This window comes from Oncorhynchus kisutch, linkage group LG17 (genome assembly GCF_002021735.2).
Source record: "Oncorhynchus kisutch isolate 150728-3 linkage group LG17, Okis_V2, whole genome shotgun sequence".
Classification (NCBI taxonomy): domain Eukaryota; kingdom Metazoa; phylum Chordata; class Actinopteri; order Salmoniformes; family Salmonidae; genus Oncorhynchus; species Oncorhynchus kisutch.
This window is the reverse complement of record NC_034190.2, coordinates 17,366,379-17,382,131: the sequence shown is the minus strand read 5'-3', so window position 1 is coordinate 17,382,131 and position 15,753 is coordinate 17,366,379. Positions and strand designations below refer to the sequence as shown.

Sequence of the window (15,753 nt, the reverse complement as noted above, 5' to 3'; positions counted from 1 at the left end):
AGTAGCTCAGTGTGGTGCCTAGTAGGGACATAATCCTGAAGTACTTGTGGCACTCCTGTAACAGGGTTGTCTATCTCTGCCATAGATTAACCACCTAGCCTGGACAATCGTCCAATCTCTTTGTCCACTCTCGCTGTCTCAGTATCCCCCAAGTAGTGCATACTTTTTTTTATATTTGCTCTTTTAGAAATAATTGAACATATCCGAGTTAGGACATGTATATCGTCTTTGGTATATGTAGACCATTGTTTCCATGAGGTAAGGGTTCTTTAACTCCCAGAGGACACTGCTGAAGAGGCGGGAGAGGAGGTGGAAGGGGCATAGAGGGACTTCTCAGACTCGGCATCGTCAGCTATCACCAGGTCTGACGCAGGGGCTTTGTTGGGCAGCAGGCCTTCCCTCTCACGCTTCTTCTGTTTCATCCGGCGACTCTGGAAGCAGATTTTGACCTGAGTCTCATTTAGCTGAAACGCTGTGGTGATCTCCACGCACCGTACCCGGGTCAGGTACTTGTTGAAGATTAACTCCTTCTCAAGCGCAGTGATCCTTCTGTGTAATCATCCTATCCTGCCAAACTGATTCCAAACCTGCTTTCTTATTTGTACGTAGGGGTAATGGAGAGGGCTGGTTGGGTAAGTAACTGATCTTGACTCAGGTCTTGGTAGTGGTGGTCAGCTAATGAAGAGGTCCCTACGTAATCATGTCACATAGGCTAGTCTAGTCGTCTCCCTACTGAATTTGAATTGTGGGAAAGACAAATAAAAATGTAGAAGAAAAGACAATCGAGTTAGACATTTTTCATGTCCAACAATCCAGAGAAAGATGGTGAATCAAACCCAGAATGAGTCAGAGAACTGTCAGTGCCGGAGGAGAGGAGTGAGGGGCAAAGTGTTCCTGATGGTGATGCTAATCCCGCCAGTTCAGCATCACCACCGGCATCTCCACTAGCTAGTAGGCCCACTAGTGAGTCAGATTCAGCATGGATGGAGAAGTTATATTCCGATAATGTTATATTTGTTCCACCGCTACATTGACTCACCTTGGGGAGAGCTGTCCATTTCACCACCATAGATAGTAGCCTACTTCCTGCTACATTAACTCACCTTGGAGAGAGCTGTCCATTTCACCACCATAGATAGTAGCCTACTTGGCTGCTACATTGACTCACCTTGGAGAGTGGTGTCCATTTCACCACCATAGATAGTAGCCTACTTGGCTGCTACATTGACTCACCTTGGGGAGAGCTGTCCATTTCACCACCATAGATAGTAGCCTACTTCCTGCTACATTAACTCACCTTGGAGAGAGCTGTCCATTTCACCACCATAGATAGTAGCCTACTTGGCTGCTACATTAACTCACCTTGGAGAGTGCTGTCCATTTCACCACCATAGATAGTAGCCTACTTCCTGCTACATTAACTCACCTTGGAGAGAGCTGTCCATTTCACCACCATAGATAGTAGCCTACTTGGCTGCTACATTGACTCACCTTGGAGAGTGCTGTCCATTTCACCACCATAGATAGTAGCCTACTTGGCTGCTACATTGACTCACCTTGGAGAGTGCTGTCCATTTCACCACCATAGATAGTAGCCTACTTGGCTGCTACATTGACTCACCTTGGAGAGTGGTGTCCATTTCACCACCATAGATAGTAGCCTACTTCCTGCTACATTAACTCACCTTGGAGAGAGCTGTCCATTTCACCACCATAGATAGTAGCCTACTTGGCTGCTACATTGACTCACCTTGGAGAGTGGTGTCCAATTCACCACCATAGATAGTAGCCTACTTGGCTGCTACATTGACTCACCTTGGAGAGTGCTGTCCATTTCACCACCATAGATAGTAGCCTACTTGGCTGCTACATTGACTCACCTTGGAGAGTGCTGTCCATTTCACCACCATAGATAGTAGCCTACTTGGCTGATACATTGACTCACCTTGGAGAGTGCTGTCCATTTCACCACCATAGATAGTAGCCTACTTGGCTGATACATTGACTCACCTTGGAGAGTGCTGTCCATTTCATCACCATAGATAGTAGCCTACTTGGCTGCTACATTGACTCACCTTGGAGAGTGCTGTCCATTTCACCACCATAGATAGTAGCCTACTTGGCTGATACATTGACTCACCTTGGAGAGTGCTGTCCATTTCACCACCATAGATAGTAGCCTACTTGGCTGATACATTGACTCACCTTGGAGAGTGCTGTCCATTTCACCACCATAGATAGTAGCCTACTTGGCTGATACATTGACTCACCTTGGAGAGTGCTGTCCATTTCATCACCATAGATAGTAGCCTACTTGGCTGATACATTGACTCACCTTGGAGAGTGCTGTCCATTTCACCACCATAGATAGTAGCCTACTTGGCTGATACATTGACTCACCTTGGAGAGTGCTGTCCATTTCATCACCATAGATAGTAGCCTACTTGGCTGATACATTGACTCACCTTGGAGAGTGCTGTCCATTTCACCACCATAGATAGTAGCCTACTTGGCTGATACATTGACTCACCTTGGAGAGTGCTGTCCATTTCATCACCATAGATAGTAGCCTACTTGGCTGCTACATTGTGTTTGACACTTTTTAAAAATGTATTTCAGTTGAATGATTTCCTTATTTGAACTGTAACTCAGTATAATCATTGAAATTGTTGTATGTAGCATTTATACTTTCTTTCAGTATATTACTTGGAGTTATGACTTTATGGCTACATTCCTATCCATACCCAATACAGAGAGGTGTTGCATCAATCTGCATTCACCTGTCCCATTCTGCATGACACTCACCTGTCTCCGGCGGGTTCCTCTTCACTTTCATCCTGTCGAAGGTCTGTGAGTTGGAGGCTCTCTCTGACAGGGGCGAGCAGCACGTGTCAAGGTGGGCCGCGTGCAGGGGTGATATCGGGTTCAAGCACCCGTTGAATGGACACAGGTTGGCCTGCTTGTGCTCGCCATCATAGGTAGAATGAGCGCAGTGGAGCTGACCAAGGGCCGCACCCCGTAACCTTGGCAATGCTGCGGTACCATGGATGAGGAAATGTTCCTGGAGTACATTAACCAGGCGCACTGGGGGAACCCCGTGACCGACTCCTGGTTCAGTGCCTAATGGTTGTGGGTGGTACAGAAGCCCTGGCGTCCATAACCCGAGATGCAGGCAGGATGGGCACCATAGGCTAAACCCAGAGAGCTGGTAGGAGTCTGGTATGACCATGTCTGTGAGGGATACCATCTCTACTGGGCATGAACTGCCCCACAGTTGTTCTAATGACCGCGCATGACTGGAAAGTTGTAATTCCGTGATCCGAGTGGAATGACCTCAGTGAGCAGGACCTGCCATCGCCGCTCTTCACTGAGTAATCTAAGGAGATACTCATTGTAGTATCGTCTCAACAGGACTGAGAGACAGTCCACAACAGGCCCGGTCTTCTGATGACTTTCTATCTGTCTCACCCTGGGTAACCATATCACCTTTACCGCTATCAATGAAACGGTGGGCAGTCACGTGGCCCGGGTCAGCCAGTGAGGTGCTCGGCCGTGTCCCCTTAGCGTGACAGATTTTGAGTGGGTCTTTAAATTCCGATTAGTCGATCAAGGTGACGTGCTTCACCACTAATTTATTGGCGGAGCAAACAATGAGCCGGGAGGCAGACGACGGTGGATGGCGCTCAGGTCCCATGTCGAGCGGGGAACAACAAACATGGCTTCTGCTAAGCTGCCCTGCTCGAATGACTGTCAGGAGAAGAGTTATATACGACGACCCTCCACAACAACAAAAAATACGAATATGATTTCAGTGTGAAGTAGGTAATGTGGCATTTCAAGATTAACAAAGGGGCATATGAAAATTGAACTGAATGTATTGAGAAAGAGAAGAAAGAGAGAGACAGAGGGAGAGAGAGAGAGAGAGAGAGAGAGAGAGAGAGAGAGAGCGAGAGAGAGAGAGAGAGAGAAAGTGTGTGTGTGTTTAGGATCCAGAGTTGCTCAGTCTATGCTTAGAGACCATGGTTAAATTGTTCTAGGTTCCCCTGCTAACCATATGTCAGGATCAATAGAGTGCTTTCCCTGTAATATCAGTCATTTTGTCGACATTATAAAGGAAATAAATTCGAGCACAGCTTTTGCACAACCTTTCAAGAATCCTTACATACACTCGATCGGGATAACTATCCATTAATTATAACACTATTGCGTGTTTGCGCGTGCATGCGTGTGAAGTTGTCAGTCAATAGCATCAGCTGGTTGGCATTGAGACGTGAGTCTGGTGCACCAGTCACTCTCAACTGCACCTTACCACAACCGAATGATTCAACGTGCATTATGTTGTTTCACTCGATTGCGGACTGCACATCTAAGTCGTTTTAAGTGTTATCTGCATTGATAGAGGGACAGAGGCATTGTAGGGTTTTTATTTTATTGGGGCAGGCTCGCTGAGCCACATGTAGAGATTCGAAGACCACAAGAATTGGCCCATCAAAAAGAATCAGTGACACAATATTAATAGCATTGCGCCAAAAGCCAGCATGCAGTGTGTCATTTTACGCCCAGTCCTTTTCATTATGTAGAATGATCAGTTGATTTAATAACGGGATGTCGGTGTTGTAATGCTCTTGCAGCCTCAGGAGAAATTGCTGCTTGATCATCCTGTTATGAGGCCGTTTGAGAAATTAATGGTGATTAAATTTTATGTTGCAGAGAAAGGGGGACTGGTGCTCCCATTCCTAGTGCCAAATGCTCGCTCTCCCTTTCTCTCTCTCTCTCTCTCTCTCTCTCTCTCTGTTATGCTCTCTTTATTTATTTTTCTATACAGAAAGGCACACATCGCCACATATCACACACACACGTTACAGTTTTTTTCAATCGGTTTGGTGCAATTTTCACAAGTATGTGGTAGGCTACATTTTCACAACTCTTAGTACAAAACTCAAAACAGACTAAAAGGCTGTTTTTTCAAAACTCTAAGCACATTTTTTATTGACTAAGTACAACAAATAAAATCACACAGTCACTTTATTACCAATGGTAATCAGTTGAATCTAGAAATACATGTTTCACATTGCAATATATGTTCATACAAAGTAATTGAAATGATTGTGTTTCTATAGATCCAACAATGCATTAAAACAATAGAAATACAATACAAAACCAATATGCAAATAATTCAGAAGGTCCAAACAAGAAAGAAATGCATCTCTTATAGAGTTAACATGTATCCAAGGTGAAGTGTCTGGGGTGTTTTTATTGTGTGTGTGTGGGGGGGGGGGGGGGTTCACACTGCTGTACTGGCCAATACCCTACTCTAACACCGTAATATAGGGCATTACAGGACTGTAGTACCGTAGTATAGGCTATTTACATTGCAGACACTTTCGTCCAAAGATACAACAATCCACACATTTTTGTGTGACCCCAGAATCGACGTGTTGCTAGTGCCATGCTCTTGCTAACTGAGCAACACATGACCACCACAATGCATAACAACAATGCAATCCTGTAAAATATACAATACATGATTACAATACAGGTGGAAAGTATATGATTGCCATCCCCATGAGTGTGCCACTCTCCTCCAGGCCATGGGTGAGGCATTCAATGACATCATTCCAGGCCTATGTGAGGCTTGGATCTGCCATGCCAAAAGGTTTTTCCCCATGTGCATAAACAATGAGGACATTTAATGCGATGTTAATGAGAACCTATGGCCAAATGCTCATGACAGGCTTGATGCAAACTAGTGCCTGCTATACGTTATGTTTATTTATTTCATTAATTTAATTTGTTTTGATTTGTTTGATAATGTTGTAATTATATCTGAACAATATATATTTGCATCAGTGATTGTAAAATATGTCTTTAATGATGACAATTTTTATCACACATGGGATAGAAATTATGGAAATTAGATTTGACATTTTTGATGGGTCAATTTTTGATGGGTAGAGCAAGTGTATTTCCTAATGTTAAAACCAGTAATGTAGCATAATACATTCATACATTTTTTCTATTGGATTAACTTGTTGTTAAAACAACTAAATTGAGAAGATATCATTATGTTGTGTTTAAATCAATGTTCTCATGGTATTTCACAGTAAACGTATATTTTGGATCAATGGGTGTGTGGTGAAAGATGTCTCCAAACAAAATGAAAGCACAATAAAATGTTTTGAAGATAAGACTTGGCGGATTACACGTGTTACCAGTTTGGAGTTTTGTACTAAGAGTTTTTAAAAAGTACCAAAGCGATTGAAAAACCTGTAACAGAGAGAGGGGGGGGGGCGAGGGATAAGAGGGGAATAGTGGTTTGCGCCCCTACTGGATGATAAGAGGATTGTATGGCCTAGTGGTGGTTATTCTTCTAACAGCCTCTGTTGGACCTCTCTTTTAGAAGGGGGGGTGGGGGTTCCGAGTGAGGTCGGGCCCCCCAGATAGCATATGAACATATCAGAAACCATTATTTTATTAATTTTTGAATGACAGGCAATTAGCTTTTAAACTGCAAAACAACCTCATGGAAAATCTGTAGAACAGCAGGAAATTAGATCAAGGATTCTTGAAAGTCGGGACAATCCTTGTCTGACAGGGAAACAAAAATGTCAGGCAGGTCACCTTGATACAAGTCAGTATTTGACGTCCATCCATATCCAAGGATATCGAAAGATAACGTGCAAAGCGGCCACTAGGGGCAAAAGTGAGCGCTGTTACCTTAAAGTGGGTTTTGGCGTAGCATCTGCCTCTGGTTCCATAGGAATATAAAATTGTTTTTCATAATTTTGTTTTAAGCCTATCCCAGACCTTAACCCTTACCTTAAAGCTGCATTATGTATGCTTCCCGTGCTTTTTTGCATGATTTACTTTTGGTTTTGTACACTAGCTTCAAACAGCTGAAAACACAACATTATTGGTTATGTAAAATATATTTCACAGCGGTTTAGATGTTACAATGATTCTCTACACTATACCTGCTTGTTTTGTCACATAAACTGAAATTAGGTGAACTATTACAACTATTACAATTTTAGCAACCATTGTAAGCATTTGCCTCTGATTCCAAAGGTTGCATGTTTGAATATAGCATAGAAAGTTGTTTTAAAATATTTTTGTTTTAAGCCTGTCCCACACCTTAACCCTACCTTAACCATTCAGAGTTAATGCCTAACCTTATGAATTTAGAGGTCAAACTTAACCCCAACCTTAAAAATGTGGAGTTAATGCCTAAACGTAAAATGTGATTTTTGGAACAACTTCAAAATTTGAGAAACATGGGGGAAATTGGATCAATGGGTGTCCAATTCTGATGTGAGACTGTGAGAAGTTGTTGTAAAATTTACATTTCTGAAATTTTATAAGGGAAGGATTTGTTTTTGGAATTTTCTAATGCCCTTGTCTGTAGCAAAATATCCCAATTCAAACTCTACAAAAAAAGTGTCTACAATTCTAAAAACTGGCAATAGTGGATTTTAACTGGGAAATTATCTTATGTAGTTATTTGCAATAGCCCTTTGTGACTTTAAAGAATATTTCTCTCAAAACTGTGATTAAAAGATGTGTCCGGAGATTTGGTCAACTCTAAAATGAATCAGGAATGAGCAGGGTCAGCTATACCATAAGGACCCCTTATTCATGTCTTCATTACATGTGGCGCACTCATGGTCTCATGGCACTCAATGTCTGTCAAGTTCTGTACTTTTGGTAGATTAAAACAAAGAATATTGCAATAACCATGGTCATAACCATGAACGGTCAACTCTTCCTGATATTTCTTCCTGATAAGATTAGATAGAATATGAATGTTGATTCAAATAATTTAATTAGGTTTTAGAGTCATAAAGCAACTGAGGAAAAACAAAATTGCTACTGTGTACGCCACTTGAATGAATAAAAACATGCAATTTTTGTCAACTCTGTAAAGCATCAACTGCCTCAGATTTGTATCTCTTGTTGGACACTAATTGAAAAATGAAAGTTAGTTGCATTTGATAAAAATGAAATAAAAATTTGGTTGTTTCTTTACATGATGTGATAGCTGATACTTTGGTCTATCAAAATATATATTTCAAATGTTGTTACTATTAAAACAAATATTTGCGGGGAAAAAAAGTGAAGTACCTTCTTATAAGAATCCATTATCTCTAAAACAGCAACATTTTCTCTCAACCTCATGGCAAATTGTGCAAAATAGCATGATATTAGCTATAAAACTGCAAATTGTTCACTATGTCCCCTAGCAAAACCCCTCTTGGACACAGCAAGACTCCTTAGTTTCGAACCATGAGACAGTACTAAAGTATCCTACACTACCTACGCTTCGCTCTCTCTTTCTCTCGCTCTCTTCAACCGTGCACATAGCGCGTGGGTGCAGCACTCTTCGCCAGGCGGTGAACGTTCCAGAATGCTTTTTCTGCGAACGTGGAATGGGATGAGAGAAAAGGCGCTTTGTTTCGGAATGATTTGGTTACCAGCCTTTGGAAAGGAAAGCCCAAGTTGGACCAGAGTTGTAAAGTAGCTTTCCTCTTGACATATATATGTGCATGGAATATGTGCATAACCTATAGCCTACGCGTGCAGTCGTCCACTGCCAGTTTTTAATAAATTACATATTGGCTAAACGTCACTCCACCAATACGCTACAGTTGAATGTAATATGGTTATGCACTTTGCTTTGCAATGATACATTTTACGATCGATCCATGCTATGTAGCAACCCGTGGTTAGTATGACCACAAGCATTAGCATGTTGAGTGAAATATTGACAACTAGTAGCCCATTCCAAAATTATTACAGAATTGTAATATTTCTGACCAAATCTCATACAACTCCAAGGTGAAATGAGTAAAACATGCATTTCTCCAAGGCTGTGGAAAAATATATATTTCTGCACAAGGACATAAAACGTTTATAGCCGAAAGCCATTTTGCCCTAATAGGTTAATTGTTATGAACGTCTCAATTTAATCAAAAATATTTATTGGCATACACTGCTCCCCAATCACTAAAAGCTTTCGAGCTATTTTTAGAAAATGTAAAACGTGTAAAATGAATACTAATGTATAGGCCTGCAACAGCCTGTTTTGAATTAGGCTACTTATAGCACGAGGGGGAAGAGACTGCTGCACGCTGCTGCACGCTTGGAGAGCCCGCGTGTTTGAACAGCTATAAAAATTCATTATTACCAAAGGCTTACAAAGCTTCAGAGTTTTTGGCCTCGATTCGCGAATCCCATCTGAAAAAGTAAAGAGGGTTGTTATTTGTGCATTTTATATCACAATTGGTCTCTTTGATAACGTTCTCATTCATGACGGGGTTTGATTTATGAGCTCGTGAAGGCAAACATAGCTCGAGCATTTGCCTCCACATGCACACAGCAAAGGAGGCTAGCAATAGGGAGACATGCTATTTATAGCCTAGTATGTTCACAATTTTACTAACTTTACAACCTGGGGAAGTAAAAGAGATTTATTCGATATATTGTAGTAGCCTGTGAAATGTTCTGTATACTCGAATCTGCTTGAAATTGGACAAGGGAGGTTTTCTAAAGAGTTTCTGATTCAAAATTGTAAACTGATATTTCTATTGAACTCCATTCTCAAATTGCATAGCTATTTATATCACTGAAAAATCATGAAAAGGGTGCTAATTTTAATTAACATAAACAGAATACAATATCAAGGGCTCAAGGCCTCCACGATGAAGGTTCGTTTTTATCGACTAAACATTTATGCTTAGCCTATAATAGAATATAAACCATGCATTTATTAGAATAACTATAGGATTTATACTCCGACATACGGCTATATTGGCCTGCTTTCATCACACTATTTTGACTTGCAAATTAATTCGAGTAAATTTGTATTCAGAATGAGCTACTAAACATTGTATCGATTGGTAATGCCTTATTTCTATTTTGGGGGGTTGATAAAAATTCATTTGATCAAAAATACACTTTACACTTGATAAAAAGGTTTGGATAATAATAACAAAACACAATCTTGCAAGTTCCTTATAGCAAGTCAGATTTATTCTAACAAAAATATCCATGGCACTGTAAGCTATACAAAAATAAAATGACCAGAATTCATACTATTGTGCAACTTTTCACATACCCATATTATTGCATCTTAAGAAATCATTGTGTTATTGTAATTGCAGGCCACAATGGTATATTTTTCCAGACTCTTACCTTGAATTAATCGACTAGGCCTAATCAATTCATCAATAAAAAGGAAATGTGCCGATCATATCAAACAACCACCAACATTTACTTCATAGTTAATACCGGAGTTTTTTTCTATCTTTAAATGTTCCAGGTTGAAAGTCTCGCTCTATTTTTCATTGATTTCAATAGCTCAGATGCTGTAAGTCAATTGTAGTTAATGACTCCGAGAAAAAGTAGAAGTTGTCGGTAGATATGTCCAGATTGTCCACGGGGCTGTCCAGGGATTCTGACACACTAGGCGAGGTGGCATCAGAGAAGTGAAGGCAAGAATCCGAGGAGAATACTTGGAAGTCTTGTATCGAGACGTCCAGGGCCGCGGGACTACCGCCATTGTCCTGGCCAGGTGCAGAGCCGGGCCCTATTGTTGACACGCAGCCTGGAACAGTGGGTGACGGGTTGGGGAAATGCTTCAGATTTTTGTCATTGCTGCTCAGTGGTAAAACTGTGTAACTCTGGGCCACGCCATTGTGCGGGCCAACATTCTGGAGCTGCTGGGAAGTACTGAGTGAGTTCTGCTGAAAGGAACAGGCCCCTCTCTCCATAAGGGCCCCGGTCACTATATTGAGGCTCTGCTCAAACACCGAGCCCTCATCCTCCTCCTCGTCGCTCTGGGTCCTGTCCTCAGCACTCGGCTCTTTCCCTTCGCCATTGTGGTTCTCCTTGCACTGGGTCTGCCTCTTGTGCTTCATGCGCCGGTTCTGGAACCATACTTTAACCTGCCGCTCGGTGAGGTCCAGCAGGGCGGCTATCTCCACCCTTCTCGGTCGGCACAGATACTTGTTGAAGTGGAACTCCTTCTCCAGTTCCAGGAGCTGTGTGTTGGTGTACGCAGTCCTCAACCGCCGGGAACCCTCTCCTCCACTCTCTAGAATCTCCGGCGAACCTGAGACAGCAGCACATAAATCACGAGATAAAGAAGCATTTCACAATTAACCACTATGACTTGATAATGCAATATTACTCCTGTATATACACAAACCACCAGAGATCAACCTATTTAACACAGTGGCTATACTGCAGCAAAATGGCTGCTCATAGTAGCACCCTATGCATTCTCCCCCACAAAATAGCCTACTTGTAATATGGCTATTGACTGATTAATGCACACTATTGGACGAAGTCCTATAGCGCACCATATGTACATCATTTCCCCCAAAATACAGCAGAGAAAGACAGAGAGAGAGCAGTAGTGTGGTACAGACTGGGCTACTATACTGATGAATGCGCCAGCTGCCCGGCACGGCAACACTACTCTATCACTCTTCATTACTGTCACACATCAAAACTCTGGCACTGCTCCGCGAGGAAGGGCACCGTGGAAATTAAATAAATCATTTTACATTACTTAACTTTGCCCAAACTTTTCCGAGTAGAGTAACAATATGGATAACCCAATGCACCATTGTGCCCAGCAGATTAATTTCGAATAGGCTCTGCAACTTGGTAATGGCTAGCCTATTGCCACTCCTTCAAGAGCTTGGAAAGTGCATTCTGAATAAAAATGTCTGCCCTCTAAATTACCCCATTAAAACCACCCACCTTCCGGGGAGAAGCATACAAGTCCACTCGTTATGGCAGTCGCGGTGGAAGTCGGCAGGTGATTCTTCTTGGAGGCTTTCTTCTCTCGCATCCAGGGGTATTCCGGGGGTAGGGAGGCAGTGGGCAGCGGGATGCATCCATCGGGGCTGTGTCTGGGCCGGCTATGCCTCGGGTGGATGCCTGGGTTGAGGCTGGGAATGGTCTGCTCAAAAGGAGGAGGAATCAGTGTCGAGTGTGAAAGCGTCGAGCTCTTGATTGATGAACTTTGAAATGAATCACCGACAGGGGGGAAAGATGTCAGGCACTCAGCAAGCGAAGGCTGACTATTGATAAAACCGCTCTCTCGCTCGAATTCGTAATTCATCTCCGCTCGCTGAGAGCCGAGGAAAGTTTGCTGCGCGTATTTTTATAAATGTAGCGGCTCAATGAGAAAGAGGTGGTGGCATTTTTTTCAAATTCACTGATTACGGCCGTATGGTGACCGAACAGCTATTAAACTATTGAATTCATGGAGACATGGTTGAAATTGGAGCCAAGTCACATGATAACTTCTGCCCAATGACAATTTGGGGTTTAATCAAAAGAAGCCACTGTCTGCGTGATTGATCCAAAAACTCTGGTGTGAAGAACGCCTTGTCTCTATGGGGACGGCTGTTTTTATTTACACCTTTTTTACGTCCCCTAGCCTCCTAGTCAACTGAACTATGAATGTGTTTTTAGAATGGCTGCCTGAGCGCTGTGAAAGTGAAGTAACTATATTGCCCGGGCTCATGCAGTCCTATTTTCTCGTATTGTTTGAGTATGTCTGGAGAGAACGCCCCCGCGCCACACAAATTACACCAGTAGCTACACACTATGCATGCAGTCATTAGCAAAGTTAGCCATTCATGTAGAGTTCTCTCTGGGAAAAAACACCCCAAAAACTGATATTTAGAGATCCTGACAGCAACAACCCCTAACAATCCAATGTGTTCCAAAACGGTAGAGTTTACAATGTGTGACAATGTATGACTGTGTTCATAGACTTTCTTTTCAATTCAAGCATAGATGAGCTATAGGTTAAGCTACTAATTGAGGCATACAACTGGGAACAAAACGTCATACCTATTCTGGAGGCATGGGTTAATCATGCCTACTATACCATTTTAGTGTCATCCACTTGTATGCAGTACATTTATTACACATGATGTAGTTACATATTGTGTTTAACGCCCAGATACCCAAATACACATGGAGCATGTAAGCACACGCAGACAAACCTCAGACAAATACACACACACACAACCGACGTTCCTAAAATGATATGCACCTAATGTAAAAAAAATAAGGTTTTAAAATATCACATTTTGTGTGCATGCATACCAATCATGTTCTGTTTAATTTGAGTCTGGAATTTTTGTGGAGTAATTATACTCTTTCTCAGTCTCTGCAATTATATCACTCTGCAGAGCCCTCCCAGTTACACTAAAGCAAGGTTGACCTATATGCTAACAACATACTAAGTTTAGGGAAACAATTTCCAGCCGGTGGGTGGTGGACAAGGGCATTAATGATCCTCTTTACATTTAACCTTATTTCTCACACATTTCAACTTGTGCTATTGCACAGTTAATAAACCCCTGCCATTGGAATAGGTCATTTTAACGAATTCATTGCGGAGAGATTCTGTAGAAGGAATTGTGTATCGACTGAGCAGCTCCCACAGTTTGGCTATGTACCCTTCCAGTACAATCTGTAAAAGCCACACTATGGATGTTTTTCGTCAAACAGCCAGTAAGCAGCTATGTTGTATGCTTCAAAGGAAATAAAATTGGAAGAGTGAGTGGGAGAGGAGGAAAATAAGTGGTAGGCCTTGCTCAGTTTATTGCTTATATAGCAAACAAAGAATCCTGGAAGCCTGCGCGCGATCAATCTTACTCGCCAAAAGGTCTGACAGCTCGGTGCCCTCAGAACACATTTAAGGCTTCTAACTCTCCCCCGGATCAAATGCAGCCAGGAAGCGGCGAGCAACGCTGGCCATTTAGATTATAACACGTTTCTGTTCGCTGTCACATCTTTTCTGTCGCTTAAGGGATGTTTTAAGACATAAAAAATACATGGAACATTTTGCAGAAGGGCGATAATGCGCGTAAATGGTGAGTAAGCTAAACCAACATCGCCACTGTATTTTCTTTCTGGATTTTTTTGGGGGCGTATTTACAAAACGTAATTATTTTCGTTGGAGCATACATTTGAGTTTGTTGGTGGTGAGCAGAGTCTGTGGTAAAGGACGGGCCTGAGGAGGAGACGGATGGATTTTTGGAATTACGCATAGGCTTTGTGTGTGAGGCAAGGAGTGGGTGGCGGCTTTCTGTGAACCCTACTCAGACCTACATTTTTTTTTTTACAGGGGGATTCTGGGGGAATGATTTAGAACACCTTTCCCACGGATGGAAAATGACAATTCCTTTTTTCAACCCAATACCTTATTTATGTTGCGTTAAAATCTCCTACATATGGGTCAAATCAATGGAGTGTGTGAGCGTGTGTGTGCGCGCGCGCGCGAGTGTGTGCGTGTGTGTTTTGGATCCAGAGTTGCTCTGTCTATGCTGACAGACCATGGTTCAATTGTTCTAGGTTCCCCTGCTAACCATATGTCAGGATCAGTATAGTGCCATCCCTGTAATACGTCATTAGTCGAAATTATAAAAGAAATAAATTCGAGTACAGATTTTGTAAAACATTTGAAGGTGATAACTATAATTTTACTACACTGATAATTGTTTCTTCGATTATCAGTTGGGAAATTCTGAATGCACAATGCATGGCATTGTATGTGGAATTGTGTTCTCCATCATTGGCTTATATTGACCTACATTTCATCAATATACTCACTGAATTATATGTGAAAATAAAAACTTGAATGTAGTCAAAGTAATTAAGTTGAAAATATGTTTCATGCCATGTAAGACAGTTCTTTGTGTGAATTGAATTTGGGCCTGCCACAACAAAGGAAACTGCAGTACACAATCCCAAAAGTTAGTCTTAAGAGAGACATACACAAGCTTATTATTTTCATACTTATTTTACACCATTGCACAATAATAACAGCTGAAAATATGTCGATTAATTTTTGTTGCTTGTAAACGCTTGTAATTGTTATTGTGTGCAGCGAATCCAGGCCCACATAGGCCTATTTAGCTGCATCAGATAGCCTATGACTCAAATATTTAAAATGTCCTGTATTACATATCCTTTCATTTAGTCTAATTTACATGTGTAAAGAACTATAATTATGAGCTTAACAGTCCTATAGCGCCATAATAAACGTGAAACATGGGGCCAAAATGTGATTGATTGAATATAGGCCTATCAGCAAACTTTTTTTCCTTAACGGTTTCTCATTTAACCTATTTTATGCTAACAGATACTGCAGAAGATCCTCGTGACACTTTTATTATTATGGATGTGCTCGTGCGGAGGAGGCGCGGGAACAAGGCTACAGCAAAAGCTTCTGATGTGCCCACGCGCTAAGGGAGACAAAACGAGAGGCTTTTATACAATGTTTTCGGTATTTATTGTCACTATCAAATAAACTATTATGTTATAGATTATTATAGGTAATATTGATTCTGAGATAATGTGAATTACATTTTTGTGATGAAATAGCATGCCCTCTAAAGTCCTACCAGTGTTTTTCCTCCTCATAAATAATTTATGAAATAATAAAGATGTTTGTTATTATTATTATGCCTATTATTATTGCTTCCTTATTGTAGTTTGTTCCATGTGTTATATGTTTAAATACCCTCGAAATCCAGGTTGAAAGATACAATGCATATTTAAATTCATTTCTTTATTTATTCGAACTGGAGCAGCATGGAATGTATGACACTGAAAAAGAAACTTGGTGATATCTAGAATATTTGTTCAATAAAGAAACGTCTAATATCTGTCCGTCCTTCCAAGCGTGACTGGTTGATTTGCATTCGTAGAGAAATAAAATAC

The 15,753-nt window shown here is 41.5% G+C and overlaps 1 protein-coding gene and 1 pseudogene across 1 annotated transcript; both read right to left on the bottom strand.

The window, feature by feature from the left end:
• Nucleotides 1–269: 269 nt before the first annotated feature.
• LOC109908528 (homeobox protein Hox-A1a-like) lies at nucleotides 270–3,392 on the bottom strand (annotated as a pseudogene).
• Nucleotides 3,393–9,594: 6,202 nt separating this feature from the next.
• On the bottom strand, nucleotides 9,595–13,614 carry LOC109907266 (homeobox protein Hox-A2a). Its single transcript, XM_020505143.2, has 2 exons — nucleotides 11,767–13,614; nucleotides 9,595–11,110 (listed from the first exon to the last, which is right to left on the bottom strand). The coding sequence occupies exons 1-2, from the start codon at nucleotides 12,128–12,130 to the stop codon at nucleotides 10,350–10,352; spliced, it is 1,125 nt and encodes a 374-aa protein (XP_020360732.1). The 5' UTR covers nucleotides 12,131–13,614; the 3' UTR covers nucleotides 9,595–10,349.
• Between the last annotated feature and the right edge of the window lie 2,139 nt (nucleotides 13,615–15,753).